This window comes from Bubalus kerabau, chromosome 12 (genome assembly GCF_029407905.1).
Source record: "Bubalus kerabau isolate K-KA32 ecotype Philippines breed swamp buffalo chromosome 12, PCC_UOA_SB_1v2, whole genome shotgun sequence".
NCBI classification, from domain to species: Eukaryota; Metazoa; Chordata; class Mammalia; order Artiodactyla; family Bovidae; genus Bubalus; species Bubalus kerabau.
Window position 1 is genome coordinate 25,246,382 of NC_073635.1, and position 16,306 is coordinate 25,262,687.

Consider the following 16,306-nt stretch of genomic DNA (forward strand, 5'->3'; position numbering starts at 1 on the left):
TGCTGGGCAAGAAGAAAGTCTTCCCCTAGTTGGGGAAGGAAAATAGTTGCATTTCCTGTTTAGGAGCGCAAGGTAATTCTCTTCCTGGTGGGATCAGTAATTGATGTCTTCCTGGGGGTTAATGGATGATGAGTGGTGGAGCAGGAGAGTTCCCTCTGCAGGCCTTCCCCACTCCAGTTTTAATTGAGGTTTCCTTTTATTAATTTTCACATTATACACCCATCAGTTATCACCACAGTCTGTATGATGAGCATACATAGAACTAAGGTAGGAGAGATACATAAAAGATTCCAGATTGGTGTTGACAGCCACTGTCCACCAGCCAGATCTGGCTCACAGCATGTTTTTGTAAAAGAACTTTTACTGGAATCCAGCAATACCCCTTGTTTTATGTCTTGTCCATGGCTGATTCTGAGATAATAGCATAGTTGAATAGTTGCAACACAGACCTTATGGCCCACAGGCTAAAGTGCTATGTGGTCCTTTAAGAATAAAGATATTTTCCAGCTTTGCATCACAGTGGTTAAAAGTTGCTTTGCTTTGCTTTTTAAATATTTATTTATTATTTTAAAAATACAGTTTTTTGTTTCTATGTTGACTATAGATTAAGAATTCATAAGTTTTGCATATGACTATATAAATACATGTTGAAAATAAGGTACTCTAAACAGGCTTATTTTTTGAGGTCATGAAAAATATTCTATTAACTGATACCTTTCACAAATAAGATTTGATGAAAGAAATTATATTTATAAGTGAGTTTCACTTTAAATTGTATGAGTTGCTAAAGAATGGATTTTGATGTATATATGTTTCCTGATAGTTTTCTGTTTTTTGGTTTTGTTTCTTTTTTTTTTTAGCAAAGTGGTTTCTAGGAAGCTGTTCAACTCAATTTACAGAAAATTACTTAAATCACTTTCATCCTCTTAACCAGTTGGATATCTTTGAATTTAACATTTCAGCCAATTAGAGCTGTTGAGCTTATTTGGATCTAATTTAGGCCATAAAATGTTTAAGAAATGTGCTCTGTAACAGTACAACCAAAGAGAATGCCTCATATTATTTATGTACATTTAAACTTAATAGAAACTAACTATACATTATAGCCTCTTTAAAAAAAATTTACATTTAATGGTTTTCCTTTCTAAATATTTTTAATATTTGTTACTTGTGTACTCAGGTACATATATTTGTATTTAGGTGGTTTTATTTTATGGATCACTTTTTCTTGGTGGTATTCATTTGCATAAAACAGTAATAGATAATATTAATTTTATATAGATGTGGAAGGGGCATCAAAGATTAACTAACTCAGGTCTAGGTTCGTTAAGTGATTGCATTATTTGAAATTATGCTGGATTATTTTCATGAGCTCTGCCTCTTTCTAAAGCAGAAATTAAGAAGAAATGTGAACTTATTAGAGAAGCTTGTTATGCAAGAGACATTGTCATGTTTAGTGGTCAACCTATACCCAGGAAATGAGGGATATTCTCTGATGCTCAGGGGAAAAAATGGATCAGGTAAGACCCTCCAGAGGGCAGCAGCCACGAAACTGCATCTGCTAGGCAGGATGTGTTGTCTTTTAGAAAGAGCCTTCGCCCTGCTGAATGATCTGTCCTTTACATCAGTGATGCCTTAACAACAGAAAACTTTGATTTCAAATTTTCTTCTTTATGATGTTTTGTTACAATATGAGAAGTTAACTCTCCTGTGATTAGCCTTGCTGAATTTGAGAAATTTCTGATTGAGAAAGGCCTTTGAAATTAAATCATAAAAGATGTAATTTTAAAATGTGTCAAAATTTCCTTTCATTCTGTTGCTGTTAATGTATTTAAGATAGTGTAAGGTGTTTTAATCTGTTTTTCTTTTATGCTTTGAATATATTTTGAGTGTGAAACATTCAAAGTTAAGCAGACTCACTACCTTTTGAATAGTCTTCAACATCTTATTCTGATTAATGTGAATGTCAGAATAGAATTTTAAAGTATTAACACTCTGAGATTTCACCATAGAGGCATTTAAATTTTGATTTGGTGATGATACTATAAGTTCTGTAAGGAACTTACCCAGTTAAAGATTTTTAAGGATTTTTTTTCTTGTATTGGTTGTTAATTGTAAAATGTAACACCAAGAGAAATTTGGCTTGTAAGTAGTCATTTTTCAAAGCTATACCAGATTATCAGTCTGACTTCCAGATTAGATTAAGGAAGTTTTAGTTAACAGTTGGAGTTGTATCACACTCTGATTATTGTACTGCTGGCTGGGATTTGTTTTGTGATTGTTGTGCCAGATGTTTTCCATAGGATGTTAGGTATTTTTCTCTCTTCCAGTCTAAAACTGTTTATATTACAGTTTATCAAGATTTTTATGAGGTGATTTATTTTTTAGACTTAAGTGAAGGACTTCAGCAGAGCTTTTAGTTTTATTCTCTTTATTTTTATGAAAAGTTACTTAAATTGTTGCCTAAGCTTTTTGGTGAGCCTGATCACTTTCAGAAACTTTCATGTTTTAAAATTAAGATTCTGAGACCATTCGACTGCCTTATGAAGAAGGAGAATTGCTTGAATACTTGGATGCAGAAGAATTACCTCCAATTTTGGTTGATCTCCTAGAAAAATCTCAGGTACAAAATTTTTCTCCATAAAATGTCCTTAGATTTGCCAAATACATGTTGTTTTGTGAAAAAGAATATTTCGTTTTATTCTCATTAGTTCTTGGAAAGGGAAGTGAGACCTAATATATATATGCCTGTATGAAAATTGATATATTGTGGGATATTTATCCTTTAGGCTATATACTGAAATGTATAGATGTAGTTGATTAAGCTTCCAAAACAAAAACAGAAAACAACAACAAAGTTCCCTGCTTAGAGTTCTCCAGTGTCCTCTCACTGTACAAAACCCCTGTCTTTGTATTTGTCTTCACCTCCTGGTTCTCATCCCCACTCACTACACTCCAGCCGCCCATGCCATTTTTCTAGATTAAAACACACCAAGCTTATTCCTATCTTATTCATCTGCTCTTCTGTCTGGAGTGATCTCTCCCAGGTGTCTGGCCCTTTGCTGTGATTCAAGTCTCAGCTGAAAATTACTCAATCAGAGAGTTCTACCCTAGCACACAGTCTAAGTTAGTAACTCCCTGTTATATTTCCTCTGTAGCATTACTCTCTCAAGTTATCTCATTTTTGTTTACATGTTTATTGCCTGTCTTTCCACACTGAGAGCAAGTTATCTCACCACTTTATCTGTGAAGCTTCTTGGATATTTGGATAGTGCGTAACAGTTCACATTGTAGTAGCTCAGTAAATACTGGTTTAAAAGCACGAGCAGAAAAATGACTGATAACATGGAAGTCACAGTACTCACTTGAGTTCTAAATGGTGAAAAAAACACAAAAGACCAAAGCAACTGTAGCAAGTGATAATTTGCAAGACTTGAGTGATACAGTTCCTTACCTTTGGACTTAGAACTAGAAAATAATATCATTAGCAGGAGATTATTATTTGAATTAATGTTAGCTTTCTTCCTGTTATTAGTGAAACCTGTCTCCTGGAAGTTTTAGCAGAGCAGATATAGCAGTTGTATCTGTAAGCTGCAATTCTGGCATGGTTTATTAACAAATTTAGAACAGTGACAGTGTTAGCAGAGTACAACAGTGACCCAGTGAGGGTCAAGAATAGCAGTTCCAGTGATCTGTAACATTAATAGTAAATAAATGCCAAATGTCATTCTGTAACTAGGAAACAGTGTTAAACTGCTTCCTGGGTCACAGTGATGAACATAAAACAGTTCCCTTTTCAAAGAGTTTATGTGGTGGTTAGTTCACCAAGGAATTTTGAGTATGTGAATGGTCAGAAATTCCATTGCATGGGAATGCTAAGAACCTGAAACACTCAATATAAACCTACGTACTTAGGTTTACTTAAATATTTTCACTCAAAACAGGTTAATATTTTTCATTGTGGATGTGTCATAGCAGAAATACGTGACTATAGGCAGTCCAGTAATATGAAATCTCCTGGTTACCAAAGTAGGCACATTCTGTTACGTCCAACAATGCAGGTAAGGAATGTTTAATTCAGAAATATTTCAGATTTCATTTTGAGTTTTACCTATTCAATGTTTTCATGTGTTTGTATGCCTATATATTAATATTTTTTAATCGTTATTTCTTTTAGACTTTAATCTGTGATGTACATTCAATAACAAGTGATAACCATAAGTGGACCCAGGTTAGTTGTTGTGTTGTTTTTTTAATCCCAAACAGGTAATATATAGGATGAAGCAATGCTTATTAAGTTAAGCAAAAGATATTTCCTGCTCATAATTTGATTTATGAGTAAAGTATCTGGTTCATTATGAGCTCTACAAAGATGCATTAATCCTGCAAGAAACTAAACCAGTTCAGTTCAGTTGCTCTAGGACATGGTAAACTAGGGTGAGGTTGACCTAATCTACCCAGTGTGAAACTTTGTTTTTTTATCCTCTCTCAAGTAGAATCAGAAAAGGCAGTGGCAACCCACTCCAGTTCTTGTGCCTGGAAAATCCCATGGACGGAGGAGCCTGGTAGGCTGCAGTCCATGGGGTCGCTAAGGGTCGGACACGACTGAGTGACTTCACTTTCACTTTTCACTTTCATGCATTGGAGAAGGAAATGGCAACCCACTCCAGTGTTCTTGCCTGGAGAATCCCAGGGACGGGGGAATCTGGTGGGCTGCCATCTATGGGGTCACACAGAATTGGACACGACTGAAGCGACTTAGCACCAGCAGCAGCAAGTAGAATGTTTTGTTTGCACAGTGGATACAAAGAGATGCTGATACTCTGTCATCTTGGGTTCTACAGCACACCTAACCTGTGTTTTTGCCATCTGCACTGGGTAGAGCCCTAGGGACTGACCTCTTACTCAAGAGAATAGCCAGTTAGTCCTCCAGTGCTGATTCAGTGAGGTGCCCATTCACAAGGGTGTTCACTTCTCTGTTACTATAAAAAGGAATAGTTACTAAAGAAAATGTCAGTAGTGAAAATTATTGTAGCTGTGAAATAGGATTATAAAATAAGATTCAGTTCATCAGTAACTGTCAAGCATTGTGCTGTAGTTTGGGCTGTAATCTTTTCATTTATAAGGTTAAAAGCTCTTAAAGGAATATTCAAACAAAATCGTTGGTCATGTGGAGGTTCCAAGGGTATTGATTTCTAACTCTGGCAATTGGTAAATAAAGGGAGAGGCTATATCCTTTATTGTACCTTTTCAAGGAAAATTGTTCAGAAAAATATCATTTTCATTTGAAAATGTCATCAACCTGAAAATATTAATGAGTCTAGACAGCTGTATTTCTTAGATGTGAAAAATCTATAGTCTAAACAGACTCTCTGACATCTAGAACAGCGCCTCACATATTATAGGTGCTTAGTAAATATTTGTTGGGCTAACAGGCATTCTTACAGCTTGCCCACTTTGTCCAAATTGCTGAAATTCCATTAGTGGTGTCATGCTGTTCAGTTTGTAAAGTTTACACGCTTAAGTTGGTACTATTCCTTAGCAGAAATACTCCCAGGAATATTTCTAGATTAAGTGATATATATGATTTTAAAATCTTAAATCTTAAAGCTAGTATTGGTATTTACTCTTACCCATTTCAGGAAGACAAACTTTTGCTTGAGAGCCAATTGATTCTGGCTACAGCGGAACCACTGTGTCTTGATCCTTCCATAGCTGTAACCTGCACTGCAAACAGACTGCTCTATAACAGGCAAAAGATGAACACACGCCCGATGAAACGGTAATCACCTTTGTGAAAGGATAAACCAAAAGAGAGCTAGAGAGAAAGCTCTGAATATTGACATTTATGGTATCTTTTCTCTCTACAGAGTAAAAGTGTAAGAATTAGGAGTTTTTTAATACTCTGCTTTATTTTGAAATGATGTGTTCTGTGCATTCTTTTGAAGAAAAAACTACCTATAAATTCGGACTCTTTTGTTGACCATGATGGCTACTCCATTTCTTTTGAGGGATTCCTGCCCGCAGTAGTAGATATAATGGTCATCTGAGTTAAATTCACCCATTCCAGTCCATTTTAGTTTGCTGATTCCTAGAATGTTGACATTCACTCTTGCCATCTCTTGTTTGACCACTTCCAGTTTGCCTTGATTCATGGACCTGACATTCCAGGTTCCTATGCAGTATTGCTCTTTACCGCATCGGACCTTGCTTCTATCACCAGTCACATCCACAGCTGGGTATTTTTTTTGCTTTGGCTCCATCCCTTCATTCTTTCTGGAGTTATTTCTCCACTGATCTCCAGTAGCATATTGGGCACCTACTGACCTGGGGAGTTCCTCTTTCAGTATCCTATCATTTTGCCTTTTCATACTGTTCATGGGGTTCTCAAGGCAAGAATACTGAAGTGGGTTGCCATTCCTTTCTCCAGTGGACCACGTTCTTTTGGATGCAATCTCAAAAACGACAGAATGATCTCTGTTCGTTTCCAAGGCAAACCATTCAGTATCACAGTAATCCAAGTCTATGCCCCAACCAGTAATGCTGAAGAAGCTGAAGTTGAACGGTTCTACAAAGACCTACAAGACCTTTTAGAACTAACACCCAAAAAAGATGTCCTTTTCATTATAGGGGACTGAAATGCAAAAGTAGAAAGTCAAGAAACACCTGGAGTAACAGGCACATTTGGCCTTGGAATACGGAATGAAGCAGGGCAAAGACTAATAGAGTTTTGCAAAGAAAATTAACTGGTCATAGCAAACACCCTCTTCCAACAACACAAGAGAAGACTCTACACATGGACATCACCAGATGGTCAACACCAAAATCAGATTGATTATATTCTTTGCAGCCAAAGATGGACAAGCTCTATACAGTCAACAAAAACAAGACCAGGAGCTGACTGTGGCTCAGACCATGAACTCCTTATTGCCAAATTCAGACTGAAATTGAAGAAAGTAGGGAAAACCACTAGACCATTCAGGTATGACCTAAATCAAATCCCTTATGATTACACAGTGGAAGTTAGAAATAGATTTAAGGGCCTAGATCTGATAGATAGAGTGTCTGATGAACTAGGGACAGAGGTTCGTGACATTGTACAGGAGACAGGGATCAAGACCATCCCCATGGAAAAGAAATGCAAAAAAGCAAAATGGCTGGGGAGGCCTTACAAATAGCTGTGAAAAGAAGAGAAGCAAAAAGCAAAGGAGAAAAGGAAAGATATAAGCATCTGAATGCAGTTCCAAAGAATAGCAAGAAGAGATAAGAAAGCCTTCCTCAGCGATCAATGCAAAGAAATAGAGGAAAACAACAGAATGGGAAAGACTAGAGATCTCTTCAAGAAAATTAGAGATACCAAGGGAACATTTCATGCAAAGATGGGCTCGATAAAGGACAGAAATGGTATGGACCTAACAGAAGCAGAAGATATTAAGAAGAGATGGCAAGAATACACAGAAGAACTGTACAAAAAAGATCTTCACGACCCAGATAATCACGATGGTGTGATCACTGATCTAGAGCCAGACATCCTGGAATGTGAAGTCAAGTAGGCCTTAAAAAGCATCACTACGAACAAAGCTAGTGGAGGTGATGGAATTCCAGTTGAGCTATTTCAAATCCTGAAAGATGATGCTGTGAAAGCACTGCACTCAATATGCCAGCAAATTTGGACAACTCAGCAGTGGCCACAGGACTGGAAAAGGTCAGTTTTCATCCCAATCCCAAAGAAAGGCAATGCCAAAGAATGCTCAAACTACCGCACCATTGCACTCATCTCACACGCTAGTAAAGTAATGCTCAAAATTCTCCAAGCCAGGCTTGAGCAATATGTGAACCGTGAACTTCCTAATGTTCAAGGTGGTTTTAGAAAAGGCAGAGGAACCAGAGATCAAATTGCCAACATCTGCTGGATCATCAAAAAAGCAAGAGAGTTTCAGAAAAACATCTATTTCTGCTTTATTGACTTTGCCAAAGCCTTTGACTGTGTGGATCACAATAAACTGTGGAAAATTCTGAAAGAGATGGGAATACCAGACCACCTGATCTGCCTCTTGAGAAATGTGTATGCAGGTCAGGAAGCAACAGTTAGAACGGGACATGGAACAACAGACTGGTTCCAAATAGGAAAAGGAGTACGTCAAGGCTGTATAATTGTCACCCTGTTTATTTAACGTCTATGCAGAGTACATCATGAGAAACGCTGGACTGAAAGAAACACAAGCGGGAATCAAGATTGCTGGGAGAAGTATCAATAACCTCAGATATGCAGATGACACCACCCTTATGGCAGAAAGTGAAGAGGAACTAAAGAGCATCTTGATGAAAGTGGAGAGGGAAAAAGTTGGCTTAAAGCTCAACATTCAGAAAACGAAGATCATGGCATCCAGTCCCATCACTTCATGGGAGATAGATGGGGAAACAGTGTCAGACTTTATTTTTGGGGGCTCCAAGATCACTGCAGATGGTGACTGCAGCCATGAAATTAAAAGACACTTACTCCTTGGAAGGAAAGTTATGACCAACCTAGATAGCATATTCAAAAGCAGAGACATTACTTTGCCAACAAAGGTTCGTCTAGTCAAGGCTCTGGTTTTTCCTGTGGTCATGTATGGATGTGAGAGTTGGACTGTGAAGAAGGCTGAGCGCCGAAGAATTGATGCTTTTGAACTCTGGTGTTGGAGAAGACTCTTGAGAGTCCCTTGGACTGCAAGGAGATCCAACCAGTCCATTCTGAAGGAGATCAGCCCTGGGATTTCTTTGGAAGGAATGATGCTAAAGCTGAAACTCCAGTACTTTGGCCACCTCATGCAAAGAGTTGATTCATTGGAAAAGACTCTGATGGTGGGAGGGATTAGGTGCAGGAGGAGAAGGGGACGACAGAGGATGAGATGGCTGGATAGCATCACGGACTCGATGGACGTGAGTCTGGGTGAACTCCAGGAATTGGTGATGGACAGGGAGGCCTGGCGTGCTGCGATTCATGGGGTCTCAAAGAGTCAGACACGACTGAGTGACTGAACTGAACTGAACCTATAAATTCAGTGTCTGTTCACAAAAAAGAAATTCTGGGCAGAGACGAGCATAAGAATAAAGAATAATTTATCCCTTCCTAATATCAGTGTAATTTTTGTTAATATTACCTTTAAAAAAATCAATTTGTAATTTGTTTTACATATCTGGGGAAAAGTGATAATAGTTTTAGAAGTCAGTTTATAACTAAATGCCTTTTTATAACATAGTAACTTGTCTTTGAATATTTTAGCCATCTCAATAAAGTAAAAGAATGCATATTAATATAGATTGCAGTTATAGTTGGCTCATCATTAAGTTCTCTTTGACTGTTTCATTGTCCACTTTGGATCTTCAAGTTTGAAGGGGCTGAAATAACCTACCCATTTTCTAAATTCTCTGTTTTACTGTTGAAGTAATATATGCTGAGGAAAAGGTACAGCTTTGGAAATAGTCAAACAAGTCCATAGAGAATCCATCAGCAGTCCTATAAAGTGTCCTAGAACCTCTTTCCACATCTCTCCACACCCACTGCCAGTACCTTAGACCAAGCCACTATCATCTTCATCTTGACTTATGTGATAAACGCCTTCCTACCCGGTCTGACTGCTTTACCTTTGCTCCCTTTTGGTCTCTTTACCATGCAGGCAAACCAAAGTAATGTTTTAAAAACCTCAAAGCAGATCATGCCACTACTTGCTTAAATTCCTCTAAAACCATCCCAGTGTACTTTATGTTATCATTCATCTGCAAGGAAGGCCCTTGCCTTGCTCTTTGACCTCATTTCCTGCTGGTGCTCTAGTCCCACCTATGTTTTTCCTTTTTGAAACAAGCCAGCTTTGTTCCTGCCTCAGAAACTTTTAAAATTCTCTGCTTCAAATACTCATTCCCTGATCCTTCCACAGGTTGTTTCTTCTTGTCATGTCTTGGCTCACACATTTTCTTCAGAGTCCTTTCTGCCCTCCCCTAGTGTCACTTACTGCTCCCAGGACCCTACTTTTCACTCGTACTCTACTGTTATCTGGAGTGATCTGACCTGTTCCTTTGTGAATGTATATGTGTCTTCTCTTGACTGTCAGCTCCATGGGAGCAGGAATTGTGTTCGTCGTGTTCATTTTTATTTCACCAGTGCCTGGAACATTGCTTGGCAAGTGACAGTGTTCTACAAATATTTGTGGTTTAATTACACATTTTTTAAACCGTATTTATTCTGAGTTTCTTTTATTAGCTTGGTGTATCAATAATTCTAATCTCTTAATATTCCAGATGTTTCAAGAGATATTCCAGGTCCTCTCTGAATCGGCAACAGGATCTGTCTCATTGTCCACCTCCTCCTCAGCTAAAATTACTTGATTTCTTACAAAAAAGAAAGGAAAGAAAAGCAGGTCAGCATTATGACCTCAAAATTTCTAAAGCAGGAAATGTAAGTATATGTTTTTAAATGAAGCTTATTACACCAAATGCCTTATTGTGCATTTTAAGTATATTTATTTATACTGTTTTTAATTTTTTTAGTGTGTAGATATGTGGAAACGGAGTCCCTGTAATTTGGCTGTACCTTCTGAGGTGGATGTAAGTCAGTTCATGAATTGCACTTATTTTCGTATGTAAGATTCCTAAATCTCACTAATAGTATCTTATACTTTGGGAAAATGAAGATTCTTATTACCGCTACTTTTCTCTTTTAATTTTATTGAATGAAAGATTCTTTAAATTATATAGTGCTTTATAGTTTTCAAAATTTTCACACACATGATTTTATATAATCCCATAATAACCCCCTTTTTCCCCCTAGTTTTAACCACTAGTTCATTCTCCATGTTTGTGCAAAAACACTTCTTAAGTCAACTGCTCATTTTCAGAAGCTGGTCTTTCATATTACTTGTCTAAGTATGTAACTCCTTAATATAGATTTGTATTTAGAGCAGGAAAAATAAGCAAGGTATTTCCAAATGTGTAAAAAAATGGTACATATTACATAATATGCATAAAATGCCTCTGATTTTTTTTCATAATATTTTGTCATAATTTCCTGATAATACTTCTCATTGGGTAAATTTAAAAATTAACAATATTGGAGCAGTGGCCAAGGTTCTCATCCTTGAGTAGTATTTTTTGCTGGTCTATAATGTACGTGAACTATAAATGAGCAAAGAAAGAGATCTTTTGATAGGAGGTCCCGTATTTCTTTTATTTTCCTATTTCTCCTGTTTTTATTATTCGTTAAACTCTCTAGAAGTGGTTAGTTATTTTAACAGATGTTTGCTCTGTGCATACTTCCTAGGCTAGCACATGTGTAAATCTTATTATCTGTAATTTTAAAAAAATTTTCAAAAGCACAAAGCCAAAAGCATTAGAAGTCGACTGTATATACAACTCAAGAAAGTAAGCCACATTATCTTTCAGTGTGTATCTATCTATACACCCCTCAAGGAACATGGCCTGAGAAGAGATGTTTGGTGCAAATACCAAAGGGAGGAATTGACTTCAGAGGGCAGTCTGGGTATATAAAGCAGTGCTTCCCAAACCTTTATGTACATAAGAATCATGTGGGGTTGCTTATTAAAATGCAGATTCCAATTCAGCAAGTCAGGGCTAGGGCCTGGTCTCCTGCAGTACTTGACAGGCTTTTAGGTTGCATGGTACTGGGTTCCGCAGACCTTGCTCTGAGTAGAAAAGCCCTAATACAAAGTTTCTCAGTCTGACTGATCAGTTGAAACATCTAGGATGCCAGTTAAAGCCCCACTTCAGTCCAGCTTACTGAGTCAGGTCTCCAGGGGAGGGACATGGGAATCTGAATTTTTACCAGATGCCCAAGTGAGTCTATTACTCTTAAAAATCGTGGTTACCAGAAAGAAAAGAACTTTCAGTTCATGGAGTCTGGTAGAAAATACATGGAAAATGTGGTTTGAGTTTGACGAGAAAATGGAGATTTACAAAAATTTTACCAATTTTAATATAACTTCCCTAGTCTCTTTCTCGGAGAAGGCAATGGCACCCCACTCCAGTACTCTTGCCTGGAAAATCCCATGGACGGAGGAGCCTAGTAGGCTGCAGTCCATGGGGTCGCTAAGAGTCGGACGTGACTGAGCGACTTCACTTTTCACTTTCATGCATTGGAGAAGGAAATGGCAAACCAGTCTAGTGTTCTTGCCTGGAGAATCCCAGGGACGGGGGAGCCTGGTAGGCTGCCGTCTATGGGGTCACACAGAGTCAGACAGGACTGAAGTGACTTAGCATAGCATAGCATAATCTCTTTCTAGTTTTGTCCACACTGTTACGTGACAATTCCAGTAAAGACCCAGCCAAAAGAAAAGATCCTGGTCCTACTCACCTCTCTGACATCCCAGTTTTCCTAAAAGACAAATATGATACCTACTTATGGAGTAAAAGGAAGAGGCATTTGTGTTTATTACATTTGTTTAATGGCAAAAGAGATCCTAATTTTGTTTTATTGTAAAACCAGTTTGTCTAATTGAATGTACATCAGGAGAATTTGAAACTACTTAAGCATAAATAGTTGGTGTTATTAGTGATTCAAGAATTCTTGTGCTAAAGAGCATATTGTATTAAGTTACTTAGGTTTTTGTCTATGGTCATAATATTGGTTTCATTATATCTGATGTCTCTTGATTTGGTTGCTTAGGTGGAAAAATATGCCAAAGTAGAAAAATCTATCAAATCTGATGACTCACAACCAACAGTCTGGCCAGCCCATGTAAGTAACCGTTGCAGGCTCCGTTTCTTTTGATGTCGTTTCTAATCTGGGATCTGAATTTATTACTTTGGGATCGCCTTCTGTTTTTAAAGAATGGCAGGCGGATTCTTTGTCACTGAGTCACCAGGAAGGCTCTTTTAGACAGTTTTAAATAGGTCTACAGACTATGTTCCATGTGTCTTAATTGCTAGATATAAGTTAGTGTGTTGTTTATTCCTGGTTAATTCTGATGATGTATTTTCGGAAGAGGGTATTTATTTGGGATGCTTTTTTTTCAGGATGTAAAAGATGATTATATATTTGAATGTGAAGCTGGTAATCAGTATCAGAAAACAAAGCTGACCATTTTGCAGTCACTTGGTGATCCACTTTACTATGGTAAAATCCAGCCATGTAAAGAAGACGAGGAGAGTGACAGTCCAATGTCGCCATCCCAGTGAGTTCTGTTCAATACATGTATTTGACCAAGTAAACCATCAAGAGTTTATTCAGTGACTACTCATGAGCTTTTGATGAATAAAAATTTCCCTTTTTTGTTAGTTAACTTCAGTTAGATTTGGCAGCAGACCTCAGTAAACTTAAATTGTAGTTACCATGTTGTCCAAGAGTTCTTTAAAATAGTAATATTTTTTTTAAAAACTATGCTTAATTATTTTTATATTTGCTATAAAATCTATGCCTGTGCTGTTCCTTTTGGTATATTTATATGCTGCCACTTATGACTTTGGGGGGCTTCCCTGGTAACTCAGACAGTAAAGAACCCACCTGCAGTGCAGGAGACCTGGGTTCGACCTGAGTAGGGAAAAGTCCCTGGAGAAGGGAATAGCAACCCATGCCAGTTTTCTTGCCTGGAGAATTCCATGGACAGAGGAGCCTGGTGGCTACAATCCATGGGGTTGCAAAGAGTCAGACATGATGGAGTGACTAACACTTGCACTTTCACTTATGACTTTAACCTCTGTGAGCATAAAGTGCTTCTGGCAATAATTGGTTTTAAATGGGAAGCAAGGTTACTGTAACTGTAAAAGCTGTTTAAAATGCTTGATATTTCAGCACTGCCTGTAAGGACACAGACTCAGTGCTTCATGTAGTTACTGGCTCTAGAAATATATTTACATGGGACTTCCTGCAGTCCAGTGGAGAAGACTCCACGCTACCACTGAAGGGCCAGAGATTTGATCCCTGGTGATGGAACCAGGATCCTGCATGCTGCGCGGTGTGGCCAAAAACAATAGAAAGCAATAAGTATAAAGTTGTTCCTCATTATCTGCAGGGCACTGATCCCATGACCCCTTCGGTACCAAAATCTGCAGATGGTCATGTCTCTTACATCAAAATAGTACATATTTGCAACTTACGCATATCCTCCCACATACTCTAGGTTACAATACCTAATACAATGTAAATGCCATGTAAATAAGTAGTAAATTCAACTTAAATGTTGTGTAAATAATTGCCAGCCCATAGCAACTTCAAGTTTTACTTTTCAGAACTTTCTGGAATATTTCTGTCCCCCACCCCCCAAATATTTTCACTCCGTGGTGGTTGAATCTGAGAATACAGACTCCACAGATACAGAGGGCCAACTGTAGTTGAGCTTCCTAAACTTACGGGTTGCATATGTTTACTACAAGGTACCCAGTATTTAGTTTTGTTTTCGTGTTTTATTATTAGTTCTCTTCTTTTAGTCAAGTTGATGCTGTTTTGAAAAGAAGGAAAAAGAGAACCTGAGCGGAAAAAAAAAGCAAGGGCCAGCTCTATGTTAAATCATAACAAAATACGAGTTGAAATTAGAGCAGAAAGATGGATTTTAAAGAATAACCTCACCAATACCTGAATAAAAGTTACTAGGAGAAAACAGTAGCAGTCAGGGGATCCTCAGCTACTCTTTTGTTTATACTTAGTAGAAAGACCAGATATTTTGATTAGCCATATTTTTTTTAAGTCTTCCCTTTAGAAACACATGTTGGTCATTTTAAATAGTTACTAACTTTTCTGAAACACAGTGAAATGACATATGATCTCTCATTTAAAAAAAAACTGGTTCAGAAAACCAACTGATTATATATTTGTTTGATAATTAGAGAATTGAATTTTTTGCCTTTTGCTTTATGATACTGCTGCAGAAATGCTCCATGGCTTATTACCTTCCAGTCATTCTCCCATATTCATAAATTACTTGATTTAATAGCTATGAAGTTAAAGTTTGAGCTGCATTAACAAGTTTTTTCTTCTTCTTTTTTTTTTTTACATTTTATATTTCAGCTTCTCCACAGATGATCATTCAAATTGGTAATTAAAAAATAAACAAACTCACTATTTTAATCTGTTAAGAAATCATATAAATGTCAAATCCTTTTAAAAGAGTCGGTAAAGACTTTATTTGAGTTGGTGATAAACTCTTCTTTGTCAAAATGTACTCTAAGGTCCTGCTATGTAAACATTAATAGTGACTTCCAAAATCAAAAGTGTAAAGCGAGAGGAAGGCCACAGGCCTTGCACAAGGTAGTTCAGTGAATTTTGCTGTAGGACAGACACTTGTAAGGGTGTGTAGCACTTAGCAACTTTCAGCCCGAAATAAATCTCCCTTAAATTAAATCAACCAATTTATTCACAGAATTATTTTGTAATGCATGCAAGACTCGATCATCATTTAATATTTTTTAATGTGTTTTCAATATTTTTTTCATGATATCTTAATAGATTTTAATTCTATATTTAAAATGACTAAAAGACTTCAAAAGTAATCTCAGGGCTCCTTAAAACAAGTCTATTTAATACTTTTCTCTTTTCTTAAAAAACAATTTAGGTTCGTTATTGGATCAAAGACTGATGCTGAGAGGTAAAAATATTTGCATCTTTATTTTTGATTGGATAGGTATGATAAACTTTACTCTTGTAGGATAGAGAATACTCCGTTAGGAGTCAAAGCTTTGATTTTAATTATATCTTAGGTATTCCTAGGAGTTTTAAATAGAATTAAGAAAGTAACAAAAGGATAATGTTTAAAATACAGCTTTATTTTAAATTAAACTTAGATATATCTATATTAGCTAAGGAAAATGAGTTTTCGGTAGTACTTTAATCAGAATATAAGTCAGAGTCAATGGTTAATTCTTTTGGCTGCTTATTGGTGGAATAATCCCTGTAATTTTATATTAGAGACAAGATACTGAAAGGATCTTTTAAATTGTTAATTAGCAAAATGTTTTCAGCTTTAGCTTGTTATTGAAAATATTAAAAGACTGTGCTTTTATCAAAGATAAATTGTCTATATTTTAATTTTTGTGTTATTTTTCATAGAACTTTTTTCATTAAGTTATTCATTTCCTATGTAATAAATTTATGTTTAAAATAGAGTTAGCTAATCATGGCTTGTTTTCCCCCTAATATTTCAGAGTAGTCAATCAGTACCAGGAATTGGTCCAGAATGAAGCCAAATGTCCAGTGAAGATGTCGCATAGCTCCAGCGGCTCAGCCAGCTTGAGTCAGCTTTCTCCAGGGAAAGAAACAGAAGTGTGTTTGGTTAACTTTTTTGTGCTATTACTTTTTCCTGCCTGATTGTTCTCAAGGAAT

General features: G+C 36.9%; 1 protein-coding gene across 10 annotated transcripts in view; it reads left to right on the forward strand.

Annotated features, from left to right (window-relative positions):
* The window catches only part of SUPT20H (SPT20 homolog, SAGA complex component), a 40,323-nt gene that overhangs the window by 7,930 nt on the left and 16,087 nt on the right, over window positions 1-16,306 (forward strand). For 7 of the 10 annotated variants that reach the window (XM_055542324.1, XM_055542323.1, XM_055542326.1 and 4 more), the window contains exons 6-17: window positions 1,391-1,520; window positions 2,520-2,623; window positions 3,945-4,061; window positions 4,178-4,231; window positions 5,643-5,782; window positions 10,279-10,435; window positions 10,528-10,584; window positions 12,659-12,730; window positions 13,009-13,166; window positions 14,996-15,022; window positions 15,540-15,572; window positions 16,129-16,246. In XM_055542324.1, the coding sequence (XP_055398299.1) occupies window positions 1,391-1,520; window positions 2,520-2,623; window positions 3,945-4,061; window positions 4,178-4,231; window positions 5,643-5,782; window positions 10,279-10,435; window positions 10,528-10,584; window positions 12,659-12,730; window positions 13,009-13,166; window positions 14,996-15,022; window positions 15,540-15,572; window positions 16,129-16,246 (1,167 nt within the window). The remainder of the gene's footprint in view (window positions 1-1,390; window positions 1,521-2,519; window positions 2,624-3,944; window positions 4,062-4,177; window positions 4,232-5,642; window positions 5,783-10,278; window positions 10,436-10,527; window positions 10,585-12,658; window positions 12,731-13,008; window positions 13,167-14,995; window positions 15,023-15,539; window positions 15,573-16,128; window positions 16,247-16,306) is intronic. The other 3 variants (XM_055542325.1, XM_055542328.1, XM_055542330.1) reach the window with 1 other exon arrangement.